The sequence below is a fragment of the Penicillium macrosclerotiorum genome, assembly GCF_028827735.1.
Source record: "Penicillium macrosclerotiorum strain IBT 26536 chromosome Unknown utg000003l_segment0_segment0, whole genome shotgun sequence".
Lineage (NCBI taxonomy): Eukaryota > Fungi > Ascomycota > Eurotiomycetes > Eurotiales > Aspergillaceae > Penicillium > Penicillium macrosclerotiorum.
Genome location: NW_026643083.1, coordinates 2,613,103 through 2,628,360, shown reverse-complemented (window position 1 = coordinate 2,628,360; position 15,258 = coordinate 2,613,103). Strand labels below are relative to the sequence as shown.

The 15,258-nt window shown below is 46.3% G+C and overlaps 5 protein-coding genes across 5 annotated transcripts; 3 read left to right on the top strand and 2 right to left on the bottom strand.

Annotated features, from left to right (window-relative positions):
* Nucleotides 1-803: 803 nt before the first annotated feature.
* Nucleotides 804-3,501, bottom strand: N7462_003844 (uncharacterized protein; the record flags this gene model as incomplete). Its single annotated transcript, XM_057075570.1, has 5 exons — nucleotides 804-1,752; nucleotides 1,818-2,000; nucleotides 2,550-2,639; nucleotides 2,695-3,261; nucleotides 3,332-3,501. 5 exons carry the CDS (start codon nucleotides 3,499-3,501, stop codon nucleotides 804-806), a joined length of 1,959 nt encoding a protein of 652 aa, XP_056935075.1.
* Nucleotides 3,502-3,863: 362 nt separating this feature from the next.
* Nucleotides 3,864-4,787, bottom strand: N7462_003843 (Major facilitator superfamily domain general substrate transporter; the record flags this gene model as incomplete). The annotated part of the gene is made up of 1 exon (XM_057075569.1): nucleotides 3,864-4,787. The coding sequence occupies one exon, from the start codon at nucleotides 4,785-4,787 to the stop codon at nucleotides 3,864-3,866; it is 924 nt and encodes a 307-aa protein (XP_056935074.1).
* A 2,416-nt stretch (nucleotides 4,788-7,203) lies between these two features.
* On the top strand, nucleotides 7,204-8,877 carry N7462_003842 (mfs monosaccharide transporter protein; the record flags this gene model as incomplete). The annotated part of the gene is made up of 1 exon (XM_057075568.1): nucleotides 7,204-8,877. The coding sequence occupies one exon, from the start codon at nucleotides 7,204-7,206 to the stop codon at nucleotides 8,875-8,877; it is 1,674 nt and encodes a 557-aa protein (XP_056935073.1).
* Nucleotides 8,878-9,234: 357 nt separating this feature from the next.
* N7462_003841 (uncharacterized protein) lies at nucleotides 9,235-9,935 on the top strand (the record flags this gene model as incomplete). The annotated part of the gene is made up of 2 exons (XM_057075567.1): nucleotides 9,235-9,383; nucleotides 9,458-9,935. The coding sequence occupies 2 exons, from the start codon at nucleotides 9,235-9,237 to the stop codon at nucleotides 9,933-9,935; spliced, it is 627 nt and encodes a 208-aa protein (XP_056935072.1).
* Nucleotides 9,936-12,562: 2,627 nt separating this feature from the next.
* On the top strand, nucleotides 12,563-14,218 carry N7462_003840 (carboxylesterase/lipase family protein; the record flags this gene model as incomplete). Its single annotated transcript, XM_057075566.1, has 1 exon — nucleotides 12,563-14,218. One exon carries the CDS (start codon nucleotides 12,563-12,565, stop codon nucleotides 14,216-14,218), a length of 1,656 nt encoding a protein of 551 aa, XP_056935071.1.
* Nucleotides 14,219-15,258: the final 1,040 nt, after the last annotated feature.

Below are 15,258 nucleotides of genomic sequence, written 5' to 3'. Positions count from 1 at the left end.
CTCTTTGCCAGCCCTAGGCTCCAGGTGGAGAGACTAACAAGCGTGGCAAGGGACCACTCTCTGAAGCCAGAGGACCTTTGCACGAGTAAATGCGGCATCTTAGTACCGAGGGAAATGCTCCAGCCAGAGGAGCATTAAACTAGTTTGTGCCGTTAACCTTAGCGTATCTTGACGAGCGATGTAGCTCCACTGTCCTCGGCTGAATCTCCGAAATTGGCAGCAAATCCGGTGATTGGGATTCGCGCGGGGATAATCATGGCGGTGGCTTTTAGTTGCAGCAATCACAACAAAGCCCGAATGTCTGGATTTTCTTGGCAGCCAGGACAGTGGGGATGAAAGTAAGACAAAGGGATTGAGAAACCTGGTGAAGGCGTGGAGAAGAATATACTCCATGACAGCCCCCTGAACCCTGGATACGCCCTTAGTCAGCGTCGTCGCTTAAGAACTTCGAGTTCGACTCGAACTAGGCGGAGGCTAGAAATGCTTCCCGAGCCTTATGGTGCGATCGGCTATGGCCGAACCCGAGACCGAACCCTTGTTCACCACCCGGCCCATTTTATTCAAACTGAAACGTAAAACTGCCTAGGATTTACCGGGGTCCCGTGTAAACAGAGGCAATTACATTTCCGTCTGTCCCACGATGTCATAGGCCCCGTATAGTCTAGCGCGTTTTACGAAAAATAGGGAAACAAGGCGGAATCGAGACCGTTAGACTATCCTTCAAGGGGAAATATGGCCACGCAATGAGAATAGGGGATGGCATCTAGACTTCAGGGGTGTTTTTAACTCCGTACACTCCGAAGTCAATTCGGGGTCTCCTTTAATAGAAAACTCAACTGCTCCGCAAACTTCCTGGAAAGGCCCCAGTGGCCAATCCGGTGCAAGAGGTCCACCAGCCCACATAGCGTGCTCGACTCCGACGTCTTGGGTTTTGAATTTCGAAAGCCATGAGCTTCAAACAACAAAGCTTGACTGTTGATCTTCAACCGAGCAAACTCGGGGATTTCCAGGCTGGATGTGGAGGAGGGATATTGCAGGCTGGCATCGTCTTCAAGCCCATACTCGGAATAAGCATACCACACGGTCGCCGCTCGATAGAGTGCCCGAGGCACGTGGATCGCCGGTTCCATTCCAAGTGGGATGCCTTGAAGTTTGCGGAGTATCATAGCCCCATGAAGGGCGCAACGACGGGCGTTTGGAGACGAAGCCCATTCATGAATGTGGTCGCGATGTGGCAAAGACCCCTCATGCCCCTCCCGCCCAATGGTAAGCTCCAAACGGTCAAAATCCACCAAAAGAGAGATGAAAGCCGCGTGCCACAAAACTTCCAAACAAAACGGATCATCATGGTTTTTTTCTAGTTTGGCTAGGAGATTTTGGTCGAAGAATTGGAGTAATTCATTTTCGAATTTGACGTGTATCTCCTGATCCCAGGTGACCTGGGATGTCCTTCGCTCGGTAATACGGGCATTGATTCCTTCTAGAAGAGTATACCGGTAGAATCCACCCGGCAGTCCCAGTCCCACTTCGGGTGGACTAGTGGTTGTGTCGACAGCTTTCACAACGGCGATCTCTGCCTGTCTCTCCGCTAACTGCCGAGTCATGATATTTTTCCATTGTGTGGCGTTTGGTGCTACCCAGAGCTCATCGCTTGTCGTGATGGGTAGCAATGATTCATCATGCTGGAGAAGCGGGTGTGTCGAAACCAATTCCGATATCTCAGTGTCAAGAATGAAAAGACCAGCGGCTAGTCTTCATGATACATCACCAACTTAGCAAGCAAAGGACATATTGATGGCCAGCAGAAGGTCGCTTACCGGATTTGCTCTTCAGCCTGGACCCAGGCTCTCCATGGTCTCTCAACGTTGTGGGCCTGGAGACCTGACATTGAGCCCGTTGATGGGCCAACTTGAAACATCTTATAAAATCGAGCCCACTGGCCATGCGTATAAGCGTCGGAAAATTTGCGCGAGTCATTCAAAAAGCAAAACTCACCGAGGCTATTGTGCCGTGAAATGTCTGCAAAATGAGGAGATTTCTAGGTTTCTGGCAAGACGTGAGTGGATGACCTCTGCAGGAAGTGAGTGGCACAAACCCCAGAAAGCATCGCAAATGTCTGTCCGATCAAAGCTGCCTGGCTCATTGCGAGTGCCTCCCCCTTCCACTCAACAGATATTTTTCCCACTAGTCATAATCAACAAATGCTCCAATTACCTATTTCCTACCATAGATGGGAATGTCGGGGAAATTTTTACCTACCGATGCTAATATTGCTTTGTTGAGCCTCTCAAAAATAATTGAGCCTTGAGTTGCTGCATAATTGGACCCGACAAACAAGCTCCCGATTGAACAAATTGACAAAAGCAAGAGGGAGCTTTTCGCAGAAGGTTGAAATGTGGGAGCATGTACAATAGGAAACACTGGATTAAATCGTGTAAAAAACAATTGGATGCAAAGATTCTGAGAGACTAATTAAAACGAATACTTGGGAAAGGAGGTGGGAGGTAAAAATAGATCCAAATTTGATCATCAGGACATCTGATACTCACAAGAAAATCGGTAGATGGTAGAGGTTCTGTTGGTACGCGTTGTTGAAGTCTTTGGGACAAGCTCTGCCGGTATTGCTCATCGAGTTCCACCTGATCATGGATAGTGTCGGGCGTGAGATTTCCAGCCTTGTGTGTTCCAACATACGTGAACCACAACTGTCGAATTTCGTCTTCTTTGTGCTCTAATGTCTCTGCTGGGGGTTGTACATTTATATCCGTGCCATTTTGATGTGCTGTGTCGCCGGGAGAGAAGATTCCTAGAGTACTTGCCATGACGGATGAGTTCAGAGCACTCAAATCAAAGTGCTCATCCGCCAACCAGGTTGGTATTTGTGAGTATTGACTGAAATTCAAGGTTTCATCCATGCTACTGTCAAACATTCCTTCGAGCGAAGTAAATAATGGCGCTTGGGAGCCATGCTGGTCACTGTTATTCATTGGCGACTGGATGATATTTTCCAGCCACCCTGGAAGCCGACCCTGAGCGAGGGGTACAGAGTCATGCTGGTTTGAGGAAAGTGAGATTGGAGTTGCTGCTTGTGCTTGTAATGATGGAATCCTGTTGATATCATTCTCCAAAGAGACTGAGTGAGAAGCCTCGAGCATTTGGTTGGTTCTGGTATATGCATCAATAGAGGAAAGATCCAACTCGAGGGCTTGGTTGTCTTTGTTTCCCGTTGAATGCACCTTATTGTGTCGTAAAAGAGAATCACTGGGATAGTTAAAAAAAATGTCACCGCATATCTATGGTCTCACTAACTGGCGACTGAAAGACTTCCCACAGGTAGAACAGCAGAAGGGCTTTTCCTTGGTGTGCGACCGAATGTGCCTCGAAAGATGTTCCTCCTTTGAGAAAGATAGAGAGCACCAGGGACAGATCCGCGCGCGCTTGATTCGACTTCTTGTATGTGGCATGATGACCTCTGATCTGATGTAGAGTTGCAGAGTACATTCTGCTCCGGGGTCTGATCTGGTACTAGTGTCTGCCCGGCTGGTCGGAAGCGAACTCCGGCGGGACCTTTCTGCAACCCCACATCTTTCCCCAGGTCCCGCACGCCACAGAATCAACGATGCATGGAAATTGCGGGACCGTCTTCTAGGGTCTGTACTCGCAGCAACAAGATTCAAACTAGTGATGTAGCTAGCTTATTCATTTACTAACATATAATACGAAAATAGAAAATGCATACTCACACACACACGTACACACTCTCTCTTTAGACTTGTACTGCTTGTCTAAACCAACACCCATCCAAGCAAGTTTGCAACGAGTCCAGTTTATCAATAAAACATTCTTCTTGGGTATTCCTGGTCTTATCCAATATATGAATGTACAGGCGAGTTTTGAGTGAACCTTCGAAGATGTTTGCCAAAGAAATAAACGGGAATGCCCAACAAAATAGGCCCCACAGTCAAGGCAAGCACAACCATTGTGGGCGGGATCCAGCCTTTACGTGCGGCCAGTGGTGAAACCCAGTAGCTCATTGCGAATCCACAAGTATTCTTGATCACTGTGGCTACAACCATGATTTCACCTGAAATAGGTTTATAGCAATCAACAGCATAAGCGACCGCAATGGTCGGAACGGCTGTGACGCAAAGACCGCTGAAACCATACCCTATGACCAGTATCAGAGGCCAGTCCCACGATCTCTGATAGCCTAAGCCACCTATAACAATCCCAATAACCGTTGTTATGCAATAAGGAACAAGAGCAGGAAGGCGCATTTCTGCTTCACGTATTCCGCCGTTGCGCGCAGTGGCTCTCATCGCGACCCAGTCGGAGAAGGGCCCAGCCGTTGCTAATCCAATAACCCCTCCGACCGCGAAGGAAAAGTTAGAATATCCCACCGCTGCTGTGTCAAAATTGTAAGGCTCAGACCCGAGCACAGAGGATTCTGTAAGATTCCAGAATAGCAAGAGATTTGCTGGACCGGCTACATTCAGGCCCGCCCAGAATATGATAGGGAAGAGAAAGACCCTGAAGGGAGACACAATATCACGTAGCAAAAATGTCTTCCAGTCACTTGCCGGTTGCTGCCATAACATAAATTGAGACTTGGAAGGTCGTCCCAGGCCAGCAACTGTGGGACGATTCTCAAAGACTTCCAAATGCTCGAGCCCTTGCTTCGGATTGAGATCCCTTGGCTCATTTTCCGGGCTTTTAAATCTCTTGTCAGAGCGGAATTTAGTTTCTGGAAAGAAGAACACGAGGGTAACAAGATTGAGGCTGCTCATAGCAAGCGATAGCCAGAAAAAGCTTCGCCAGCCAAACCTTTGATGTTTGCATTAGTGACAAAAGCAATAGGAAGATGATTGAGTATGTCAATAAATTGAATACACTCAGAGAGACTCACTCACCTTTGAGCAATATTACCGGATATCACGGGGCCGATAAACAATCCAAGAAAATACCCTGTGCTATCGATATTTATCAACAGCTATTCGGTCCAAAAATGGGGGCATAAGCTGCTTCTTACAAATAAACACCTGTCCAGAGTCCACGTTCATGAAGAAACAGCATATCAGTAACAACCTGCACCAGCAGAGTCTCACTTGTTGCAGTGGCTATTCCATTGACAGCCCGAGCAGCTAGCAGGCTAGAGTGAGATGTGGCCAAAGCTTGCCAAATACAGGATGCAATACCCATCACACAGAACACGAGGCTAGTGGGACGTCGACCAAAGATATTGGAACAAGGAACAATAAGGAAATTGGAGTATCCCAGGGCCAGTACGCATGCGCCGGTCAAAAGGTTCAGCTGCGTGTCGTTAAGGTGGAATTCGGCGGCAAAGAGTGGGAAAATGGGACCCATTGAAAGAGCAGACTCAACAGAGACAAACAGAAATAGGAACTGTGTCGTAATAACGATATCTGAACCAGATTATGATAAATATGTTAGTTTTCATGTCTATCACATATTATGCTGTCTTACATTTCCAGGGTTTAGACCAGTTGAGAGGATCGCTCGGATTACTGGAAGGCTGCGGAATCAATCTATTCCCAGTTAAATTTCATTTGAAATAATACGAAGGGACGAAAAAACTTACAAAACCCCATTTCGGGACAAATGCGTAGCATCATGTTCCCCCACCTCGCGCATCAACTCTGTACCGGGAATTATATTCATTTTAAGCCCACACGAGTATTATTTCGCAAGTGGGAATCCACTCATGGATCTTCGAAAATTATTTCAAGTCTTAACGAAGAATCTTAAATTTATTGGTCGAGAAGGTTTTCTGAAGGTTTCCAGCGGTTTGAAGGTGAACTATGTCATTTCAGAGTATTTGAGTGGAATAGGAATATAGCTGATGATCCAAATCACAGTTGATCCCCAGAATGATTCGACTTTTTAAATGCAATCGTTTAAAATAATAGCTCAAGATGTCGAGGACAGGGAACCGTCCCGCTAATTGGGGAAATGCGGGGAATCGAGGCCGGGGCAGGCCGTCCCACAATGCTATCCCAGTTCAGTCCCGCCGGTCGTTAGGCCATGGGGTATGGACGTAAGTATTTTATCGCCAAAACAAAAATCCAGTAGGTTGGTAGCTCATGTTTCATATATTGAAAGGTCTTTTGGAGTTTCCTAGGTCCATGTAGCGAGCATGGTTGAAAAGATTTTCTGGCTGATTTTCCGTAAAAGAACCAGTGCCGCTGAATTCATAATTGAAGACTAACTTTTTGGAAGGACAATGAAATGAAATGACTATTTAGATATATCATTATGTCTTTAAAACCTGGTGATACCCCTCGAAGGCTTCTTTGGATCACTGCTTGTCGCCAAGTTGGTCGTTAAGGGTAGCATATGTTTGATTAGTTTCGAGCTCTTTAATTTTTCCCTTCCATTGCGATTACTGCCTGGGTAATACTAAGAAGTATTTAAATATTGAGCTGTTCTCGCATCAAAGAGGGTTGGCTGTTCTGCTATGTGTAACTCCCCTCATGCGTGAGTAGTCATGCATATGTTTGCTTATTGCCAGTGCATACAACCAATGCCCTGTTCCGTCCGAATGCAACTACAATCCAAAGCAAACCCAAAACTGATAGTAGCTGCAGGGCGCCTAATAATATCCCACGACGCGGTCGAGACCTAAATCCAGGGATAATCTACCCCCCCTTGATAACAATAATGCAGATTACAAATTTCATTAAGACAGAGAAATGTTCTCACGATTTATGTCAACAAACGTGACGCAACGAATTTATTTCTCTAGTATCAAAATGATTCATTTTTCATGAGAGTATTCCGATAATAGCATGCGAGTTTATCTAAGTTTTATACCTCTCCCTAGGAGTTTAGATGTTGTTGGTTAATGTGGACTGCTGCCGCTCAAAATGCTCGCATGCGACCTAGTCACACATTCCTGCATTGTTTTCAGCTGTGATCTTCACCCATCGCTTATCTCGCCTTTATTTGTCACACGGCGTTTTTCTTATGAGCCTTTTGGTGTCCACATCTCCACCCTAGGGCCGACCATCTCAGAAGTTAAAACAAGCTTCATTTTCATCCCACACCCTTCTTTAGCAAATTTGACACAGTATGCTCTGTCACATAACACGGTGAAAGATACACTGTATCCTTGATGAGAATTGCCCATCAACCTTTCGGTCTTGAAGAAGAATCAAACCTCTTCCTCCATCACCAGGGCTCAAAATGCAGTCTCTTAACCCGGATCTTTCCGAGCAATCGACATCGAGCACAAATGCGCCTATTATACTTTCTTCTCATAATACTGGCACCCAGGCAGTCACTAGGAAAATGTTTTTTCTTTCTGTCTGGGTATCATTTGCTGCATGGATTGCTGAATTCGACATCGGGTATGCCGGGATTGTATTGATCATGCCCTCATATCAAAAAGCATTTGGTCATTGCCGGTCAGTGCATGACCCTGATACGGGCAATGCGATCGAAGCTTGTGAGCTCAGCACTCTTCAACAGTCGCTAATCAGTCTCACTTTGCTATTCATGGCTGTTGGGAGTGTTTTAGCTGGCTTGGTTGGCTCCAAACTTGGTCGCCGAAGAACAATACAGATGGCTTGCATCTTCTGTCTTGTAGGAGCTGCCGGTATGCTAGGAACCACAGGAAGTTTTGTGAGCTATATGGTCTGCAAATGCATCAATGGTGTTGGGATCGGACAACTCCTCGCCTCCGCCATCGTCTATGGAGCCGAATGTGTTGCTGCAGACAAACGAGGGCTTTTGCTCGGGATTTTTAATATCGGGTTAGCAATGGGGAATGTGACAGCCGCAGCTGTTTGCGCTGGATCAGCAACTTTAGCACCAGACAATGACTGGCAGTGGAAAACACCAATTATCTGTCAAATTCCCCTTAGTGTCATTCTCGCTGTTGGGATGTATTTGTTCCCTGAATCGCCACGCTGGTTACTACTAAAAAAGAAAGAAGAGGAAGCCCGAACATCTTTTGCTACGCTCTTAGGTCTGAATGCGCTTTCCACTGAAGTCGCAGTACAAGTGGAAGATATCCAAAGACATCTTGAATTTGAGCGGTCGCTTAGCAAAACAACCTCGTGGATCGAAATATACCATGGCGCCAATCTACGAAGGACGGCAGTCTCTGGACTAATATTAGTTGCGCTTGCTATAACCGGCATCCAATTTGTGGCTCCCTTTGCAGCTCTCTTCCTTAGTGGAGTTGGCGTGGAGAATCCTTATGTTGTCAACGTAATTGTTGGCCTTTGCATTTTTGGCGGAGCTTGCATAGGCTCAATACCCCTTGAATATGGTGGAAGGAGATTTTCCATGTTGGTTGGCTATAGTCTCATGGCCATCTGCATGTTGATATTTTCTTCCGTCGCCACTGGACTTGGAGCTGATAATCCAATAGCCAAACACGTTGTGGTTGCTTTTGTCTGTATCTGGGCCTTCGTATTTGGCGGTTTCATCGGCCCAAGTGTCTGGTTAGCTTCGGCAGAAATGCACTGTCTACAACTGAGAACATACGGCCAAGCAAACACGACTTTTTGCTATGAAATATTTGCATTTGGTGCCACTTTTTGGACACCATACATGCTCAACCCAGAGTACGGAAATATGGGGACTAATGTGGGCTACTTTTATTTCGGGATTACCGTTGCAGTCTTGGTTCTTGTTTTCCTCTTTGTGCCGGAGACGTCCAGATTGACACTTGAACAAATTGATGACTACTTTGCATCTGGAAAGCCGGCATGGAAAACATCCACCTCGGAAAACTTGAAGATCTCTCGGGAGGTTGCGCTTAATACAACTTCGAGTCCACGGGGGCAGTCAGAGGTGGAGAAGCAGGTTCCATGCACGAGAACGCACAATTCCGAGATTGAAGTTCGTTAAGGTATGGGATTTCCAAATCACACCATCCGCAGCACCGAAAGCCTCGGCACGTACGAAAATAGATTGTCAAAGCAACAGAATGATCAATTTCACTTTTATAACTCTGTATAACTTCATTAGTACATATTTGGGCTACAATTAGCTGCAATTAGACTGGTTCTATCAGGTATACCCCTCGCTTGACTCTCTTCTTATTCTTATTTTCCCCACACGGTCCCGCTGCACGGCCTCGCTTTGTTTGGCGTCCCGCATGTTACGAGTATTGCCTAATTTAGACTAAATCTCCGGGCTTTCGCTGAAAATAGGTACCTTGCTCTCTTGATGTTGAATATATCTGATGTTGAAACCAATACCAATATGAATCCCAGCGTTGAGCGACAATTGACTATCCAGCATATCAAGTCTCTTCTCATTCAAGAACGCTACTTCAGAGACACTGCCCAATGGCAAAACTTGCGCAATGCTTACCATCCCGATGCTTCTCAGACTTCCATCAATATTACTTGGTAAGTTCATTGATAAATTGACATTGTTATGGTCTTTTATGCCTCCACTTGGGACTCAATACTGAAGAGAAAAGGTTCGAGGGCGACATCGACGGCTTTGTTTCCGGGTCCGAACAAATGATGAACGGCGGCACCAGGGCTACCCACAGTATCTGCCCAGTTTCGGTTCATGTAAATGGCGAAAAAGCAGTATCTGAATCGACCGGAAGCATCAATATTCGTTTCATGGTTGGCGACTGCTCTTATGATTGCACTTCTTACACACGATTTGTGTCTCGCCTACAGCGAGTTGACGGCAAATGGAAAATTCTGACGCTAGAAGCCATCTATGAGCGCGATACCATAATACCGGTTTTTCCAACATTGTCAAATACCCCCTTCGTCCTCAATTACCCGCGCAACAGTTACAAGTGTATAGCTTGGATTTTGGCTCGTAAAGGGTTTGAGATCAACCGTAACTTGCCTGGAATTGATCTACCCTTATCGGTATCTAAGCTAATGGAAAATTCTTGGACATGGCTTGGCAGGAGCGAGTCAAGTTACTCTGGCTGAGTTGTTTTATCAAATCTGGCAAGTGGATAAAGGCGATTGAAACTGCTAGAAGTGCCTTACACCCCCCAACCCTTTCGAGTTGTGGGTGCGCCACCCATTTTTTGTCACCCACACATATTTTGTCAGTTTTAGCTACTACCCTATTTTTTCAACTCATGCCAGTAGTATCTACAAAGAGAATATCATCTTCCTGGCGTGCTTCCTCCGCTCTTTCTGGTACTATATCTTGATTCGGTGTAGGATCTAGTGGTAGTGATATTCTATACGCTTTCTTCCACTGCTTCCTTACCCGCTTCCGCTCTGTATCGGCTTCCTTCTCGTTTCTTTTAGTAATAGAACGATTTGTATCTCTAATAGAGAGTGTCTCTATTCTACTAAGCGATGTTTTAACCTGGTGCTTAGTGATTGAGCGTTGTAGTAGTTGTTAAGCTTCCCTAATCTTACGAATTGTATTATTTGCTATTTGAAGATTCTTTATAGTAATGTTAGGTGCTACATGCAGGGTAGCGGCTTGTTGGTCAGGTAAGGGAAGATGAATATGATATGAAATTGTTAACGAATTGGGAAAAAATAGCAAAGGTATATTATTCCAATAACTGAATCTTGAAGAGATTCAGTTCGAAAGAGAGGGTGATTCTCCTTCTATAATCTTAATATCGTCATTCCGCTGTTCGCCGAAGGTATGACGATAGCAGGATCCGAGTCCGACTTTGTCATTTTCTGTGAACGCACATTGTCATTTTTCAATAGGCGTATGCGTTAAACATACGATTCATATCCGAAGTCAGCCTGAATAATACCAAGTATTACACATTTGGTTATTCCGTAACAAATAATCTTGCTATAACAGAATAGGCGATTAAGATTGCGTTACTACCTTGGTATAAGATCTTCTTTTTAATATCTGGTAATATTTTTGATTCTTCTCTAGATCTTCAATAGATTTAGGCAGCGATTTATCGATACTAGAAGAATATATAGTTGTTTATAGTAGCGGCGAAGGGATTGGATATGGTAGATCCAGCGCTATAAGATCTTAGTAAGCTTGGATAGGAAGGCTATTAATAACCTTGCTACTATCGATTAGATATATCCTACGATCTTTGACCGATTCACGAATAATTCGTTAGCTAAACGGTTTATTTCATATCGCAGATTATTCGAAGGAGCTCGGATCTTCCGATAGGGCTTCCACTTTAGAACGCGTGCTCGATATTCGCTAAGCGGAAGTATTGCTTATAGCTTAGAAACGGTTTACCGTTAAGCGGCTAGTAAAGGCGTATTATATATAGTAGAAATCCTATTAGTAGGATATCGTTCTCTTCGCAAAGTTGTAGAAATTCGAATATTAGATAAGAAATATGACCGTCGAAGATTAGGACGCTTCTTCTTGATAGGTTTCGAGATTGTTTCTAGCTGTATTAGGCACTATATTAGGCCTTGCTTACTTATTGATACGATAGGCAAGCGTGGTCCTAGGCACGTTAAATTCGCGTGCTAAACGCGCGATATTCGACTCCTCTATACGTGAGGCAGCTAGGCAGGCCTCAGCGATACGGGGGTTATTGGATTTAGATATTTTTTGATAGTAGTATTGGATAGGGAATCGAAAAATAGGGGAGTATCTAAAAATGACAAAATATGTGTAGGTGACAAAAAGTGGGTGGCGCAACCACACCCGGAAGGTTTGGGGGGGAGGGGCGGTGTCAGGCACTAATAGTCACTTGAGTTAGGACACCAACAAGTCGCCATGCTTCCTCAAATCACATTGTCGATTAATTCGTTAGTTTTACATCGCCTCCTCACCGGAAAATTCAATTTTCCCGTATGTTTCATCGCATAATTGTCGATGGGGAATTAGAGAGTGGGGTACCTTATTTCTCTATTTTGAACACCCGTGCATAGCATGACATTATCGGCTCAAGATACCATTTTAGGTAACCCAGACCGACCCCGAGGCTGATTTTAGCTTCTTCAACGCAGACTTAAATAACTATAATTCTTGGCCCTGACACGCGGCCATTCTCAGGCTCGGTCCTTTTATACAAATCGGTTGAGATCGTCGTTAGTATCCCCGCTCTTGTTTAGAATTTGATAGTTCGATACTTGATGGTCTTGCCAATCAATCTATCCAAGGTTGACGGCAGCGGAGTCTAGAACACGCGTAAATTCGCTAAATTGAAGACATTGAGCTAAATTCCAGTAAAGTCATACTTTAATATGAAGAACTAGGACTCGAAACGGTAAAAATCGATGTGGATAGTATTCACATATGGGCCACCGTCGTCATCTCAACCAGGAAAGTCTCAACTAACCACAGTTGTGCAGTGTCGGAGATTCGGGAAGAGCCCACCAAGGTACTATGCACATCCATGAGCCTTGCCAAGTGATCACCCCATGCTCAAACGTTTCTGCCCGGGGACCCGCTGGCTGCAGTTCATTGCCTTGATGGGTGTCGTCCGCGCATGCGGCACGGCAACCCACAAGAGTCGAAGTATATATATGAGCACCTGAAGATCGCCCATCTCATGATTCCATACAGTCATTCATTCTACCTCATTCATTCTACCTCATTCATTCTTTTCATTCGTACTAGTTGACCTTCTGTCGAGGGTATACCATCATACATGGCATCTCTCGTCGCCAAATCCCTCTGCTCGCTGGCCTTGGGTGCCACGTTGGCCCAGGCCCAGCTCTGGGACACGGTCATTCAAACGTCTTATGGTCCGGTCGAGGGCTTTCAGTACTTCAATCAGTCGACCTTAGAGACCTACTTCGGTATCTCTGAGTCTAATGTGACGGCCTTCTTGGGCATTCCATTCGCGGCTGACACAGGCTATCAAAACCGCTGGAAGCCTCCACAGCCTCGCAAGAAGTGGAATGAGACTCTCAAGGCCACTGAGTTTGGCTCTGCCTGCCCGAATCCGACGCTGTCTACTTGCAGCGAGGACTGTCTAAACTTGAATATCTGGACCAACGCTGGCTCTGCAGATGCTAAACTGCCAGTTATGGTCTGGAATCAAGGGTCTGATGAAACAAGCAATAAAGCCTGGTGGTACGGCGGCGGAATGGCCCTGAAAGACGTGATCTTGATTACCTTCAACCGCCGTGATGACGCATTTGGTTATCTTGCCCACCCGGAACTCAACGAAGAAGGATACAAGGCTACTGGACACAAAACATCTGGCAATTACGGTATACTCGATCAGCTCGAGGTTCTCAAGTGGGTGCAGAAGAACATTGCCCGGTTCGGTGGTGATCCTGACCGGGTCACTGTTGCTGGGCAGTCCTTCGGTTCATCTCAGGTCTACCATGCCGTCAACAGCCCGCTCTTCACGGGTTACTTCCACGGTGGAATTTCTGAGTCGGGTATCAGATATCCCTATGATACTCTGCTAGCTGGTCTTGCTACATCCTACGTCAATATGTCTACGGCTATTGAGCACGGTGTCAACTACACCACCTTCCATAACGTGTCGACGATTGCCGAGCTGCGCACTCTCTCGATGGACGAGCTCCTGATCGGTTCGCAGGATCGTGTTGGTAATGATTCTATCTGGTGGGTGACCGCATTGTCCGCCGGCTATCCTTTAATCTTCAAGCCGGTGCTGGACGGCTACGTCCTGCCTGAGAAATATATTGAGACTTTGATCAACGGCCCCGCCAACGATGTCCCTGTCATTACCGGCAACACCAAGGATGAGTCTGGAGCTTCGACAACGACCGATTACACCGTGGCCGAGTACGAGTACTACTGCTCCCTTAAGTATGGCAATCTCTCTAGCCGCTACTTCCAACTCTACCCCGATCACAAGAACCAGACTATCGCCGACCGTGCATGGAACGCGGCTGCTCGCGATACCTCTCTCATTGGATCCTGGGCCTATGCGACAGACTGGTACAAGGCAGCCTCAGCTTCCTTCTATACGTATTACTGGACCCACGCGCCTCCTGGCCAGGACCAGGGTGCATTCCACCAGTCGGAGATCATGTATGCGCTGAATGCGCTCTACGCCAACGCCGACACCTACCCCTTCACCGAGAAGGACTATGCCATCCAGGAGAAGATGTCCGCCTACTGGGCCAATTTTGCTAAGACCTTAGATCCCAACCAAGGTGATTCCTACACTGGTAAGGGCGCCCTCGCGCAGTGGAGCCCCAACAGCGCCAATGGTACCCAGGTCGTGATGGAGCTGGGCAATTACTTTGGAAATGTTCCCATTGCAAAGCCCGCACAGGTCGAGCTTATCATGGAGTATTTCCACCAACAGATTCCCTACTAGAGCACTGTCTCGTGGGGCCGGGGCTTGTGGAAATGAAAATAGTTGCTCATAACTGCCTGTAAGCAGACGTATTTCTGTTCTTGTTGATAGTATATCTATGATAGATTGCCTATCAGTCCCCCCCTTGTCTGTGTATTTGTATAGTGCACATTATGTATTCAAGCAATCTCAGCTACAGTTCAGGTGGGCATTGTCTGCTTCTGATTGTATAGAAGAACCCATAGATCTCTGGGTGAACACCTATTCATCCTATCCATCCTGCCACTAGTCTATTGTCATTACCTTATTCCAAACAACTCCGGAGTCTGGGATCGAAACAGTGCATCTTTTTGCATCGTCTGATGTTCTTCCTCTCGAGTCACATGCACGCCAGCCCCTCCTTCAGCTGCGGCTTGACCGCACGATCAACACCCGAGCGAACCAACCGCAAGCTCCAGGGACTACAATACACTAAATAGGGCTCACAGGCAAGAAGAAAAAGGGCAAAGAGAAAAGAAGAGGGAGGGGGGGGATCACTTCTTCCGAACAGACACCATCCAAACTCAGGCCAGACCCTTTTCCCCATGCACTCTCCATATCTTATCTATCAACTCCTCTGCTTAGCCTGACATCCGATCGACGTACGTCGGGTAGAGTCTCCCATGCGGATCTCTGCAGGTTGGTGGTACAACGTGTTCCCAACACGTCGTTGCCACCTTCTGCACCATGTGAGCATGTCCTCTTCGATTCCGAAACAACGAAAAGGTGGGCCATCATAGTTTGCTGCCCGCAGCTGACCAGATGTTGTCCCACTGATGATTCTTGTTTGACTCTGTTCGCCCTCGATGTCTCTTTGTTTTTCTTTTCTCTTCCCCGCTCCCTCTTTCTTCCTCTTTCTTCGTATCTCATATCCACTTGTGGCTTTGTCCGTGGAGTCTTGACATCTCAGCACTAGCGGTTCACCCGTCAGCCCTATCACCCTATGAACTATCAGACCAAGTCCCAAGGCCACATTTGACAACTGACAAGTCTAACTGTGCCTCTGTGGCCATAATTCCAGT